General features: G+C 36.3%; 1 protein-coding gene across 1 annotated transcript in view; it reads left to right on the top strand.

Moving 5' to 3' along the window:
* Positions 1–1,866, top strand: part of Plod2 (procollagen-lysine,2-oxoglutarate 5-dioxygenase 2) — a 67,642-nt gene that overhangs the window by 50,984 nt on the left and 14,792 nt on the right. Inside the window, exons 7-8 of the mRNA XM_029481979.1 lie at positions 38–163; positions 1,581–1,702. Of these exons, the coding sequence (XP_029337839.1) occupies positions 38–163; positions 1,581–1,702 (248 nt within the window). The remainder of the gene's footprint in view (positions 1–37; positions 164–1,580; positions 1,703–1,866) is intronic.

Here is a 1,866-nt window from a genome sequence, read left to right on the forward strand (position 1 = left end):
GATTATAATTTGCTTTTGTATTTGCTGTAACATGTAGGTCCATCCCAAGGTTACACTGGGTGTTTTTATTGAACAACCAACCCCCTTTCTACCTCGATTCCTGAACTTACTCTTAAGACTGGATTATCCCAAAGAAGCCCTTCAACTCTTTATTCATAATAAAGTAAGTTTCACTCTGAGGGTTGTGGGTGAGAATTCTTTTGAAGTGACTTCCCTGGCATCTAAAACCAAGTGGAAGGTTTTACTTGCATTCTACCCTAAGAATTGAAAATTAAATCTAATATTAGGCTGAGCTGCGTGAAATTGACACTTTCTATAGACCAAAATGCCTGAGTATTAGCCCTATTTATACAGCGTGTCTGTGAAGGGTGTGTGGAAGAGCTGTGTTCCTTTGCATTGGAGAGGGTTTGGGGCTTTCTTTTCAATGGGTTTCTGGCCATTGCTGATTTTCTAGCAATAGAACCAGAACATCACAACTAAAACTAGAGAGAGCACTACTTNCGTCCCTCTCAACGTGGCATGTGCTTCACCAGAGGAATTTGATATTTTTATTTCTCGCAAGGCATGAAGCATGCTATTTTATAGTTTTGCAGTAGTAGTGGGGTTTTTTTTATTGTTGTTTTGTTTTGTTTTTAACTATTGTCTTTTGAATGTCTCAGAATCTTTTTTTTTTTTGGAACTATTTTAAATTTTCAGAAACCAATCTTTAGTAATTTTAAAGAGTAAATATCAGACATTTGCTATCCAAAATTAATCATAGTATAGACACTTAAAACAAACCCTTTTTATCTTTTTATCTATTATACTTTTTGTTTACATTTTACCTGCTTTCAGATGGCCTTAAAGTCCTTATCAGTTTCTGTTTGTCATTCTGTTTAAGGTTGTGTCATGCAGCCTCAGGTGACAAGTGACCTTTCTGTGCTGTGAGGGCACTTTTGAGAAGGCAGGGTAGGATGTGCTANATANAAATCTCCTCACAGTCTGGTGCTAGCGAGTGAATCCACCNGAACTTCAGTACGGCTGAACCATGCTAAACTGACGGTTTCCACCACAGAAGGGCTGTCAATATGAATATGTCAAACAATCTCCGTTTCACTAAAGACAATCTTGTNTATCATTATTAATTGCTNTCTTTGGCTTCAGAGATTATTGTTAAATTTTATTTTGCACAATGNATATTAATATCCATTATATTTAATAGACCTTCTTTTCTAGATTTTTAAGGCAAATGTATAAGATTCTTAGGCAAGAAGATTTTTTTTTTCTCCCTTCAGTTCAAATTCTCTTGGATGATTGGAATTCAAGTGGTATTGCAGGACTTAACCAAAGAGCAGATGCTGAAATACTTTTGAAGCCACTTCACTTTTTGGATATTGATGCAAACTGATTTTATGGTTGTTATTGTTGAGGTTGTTGTGTGTGTGTGTGTGTGTGTGTGTGTGTGTGTATGTGTGTTTAAGTGCCAATTAAGTGCATTTTCTGTAATTGAACAACTGTGAATCAAATAATTCACGCTTTCAGTGTGACACATTGTCTTGATGTATAAAACATGATTGTTTTCTATTTAAAATCTGTTACAGGAAGTTTATCATGAAAAGGACATCAAAGTGTTTGTTGATAAAGCTAAGCATGACATCAGCTCTATAAAAATAGTAGGACCAGAGGAGAACCTAAGTCAAGCAGAAGCCAGGAACATGGGCATGTATGTCTGAATGATGTATGCNGAATGGTATTCTAATAGATGAACTTTATGAAAAACATTCTCAAAATTATTCTATTGAACGTACAGGGCAGCTGTTTGCTGTGTGTCACAGATCCGGCTGCAGGAGTCAGTTCTGCATGTCTGTGGTTACACAGGACAGCTGT

This window comes from Mus caroli, chromosome 9, assembly GCF_900094665.2.
Source record: "Mus caroli chromosome 9, CAROLI_EIJ_v1.1, whole genome shotgun sequence".
NCBI lineage: Eukaryota > Metazoa > Chordata > Mammalia > Rodentia > Muridae > Mus > Mus caroli.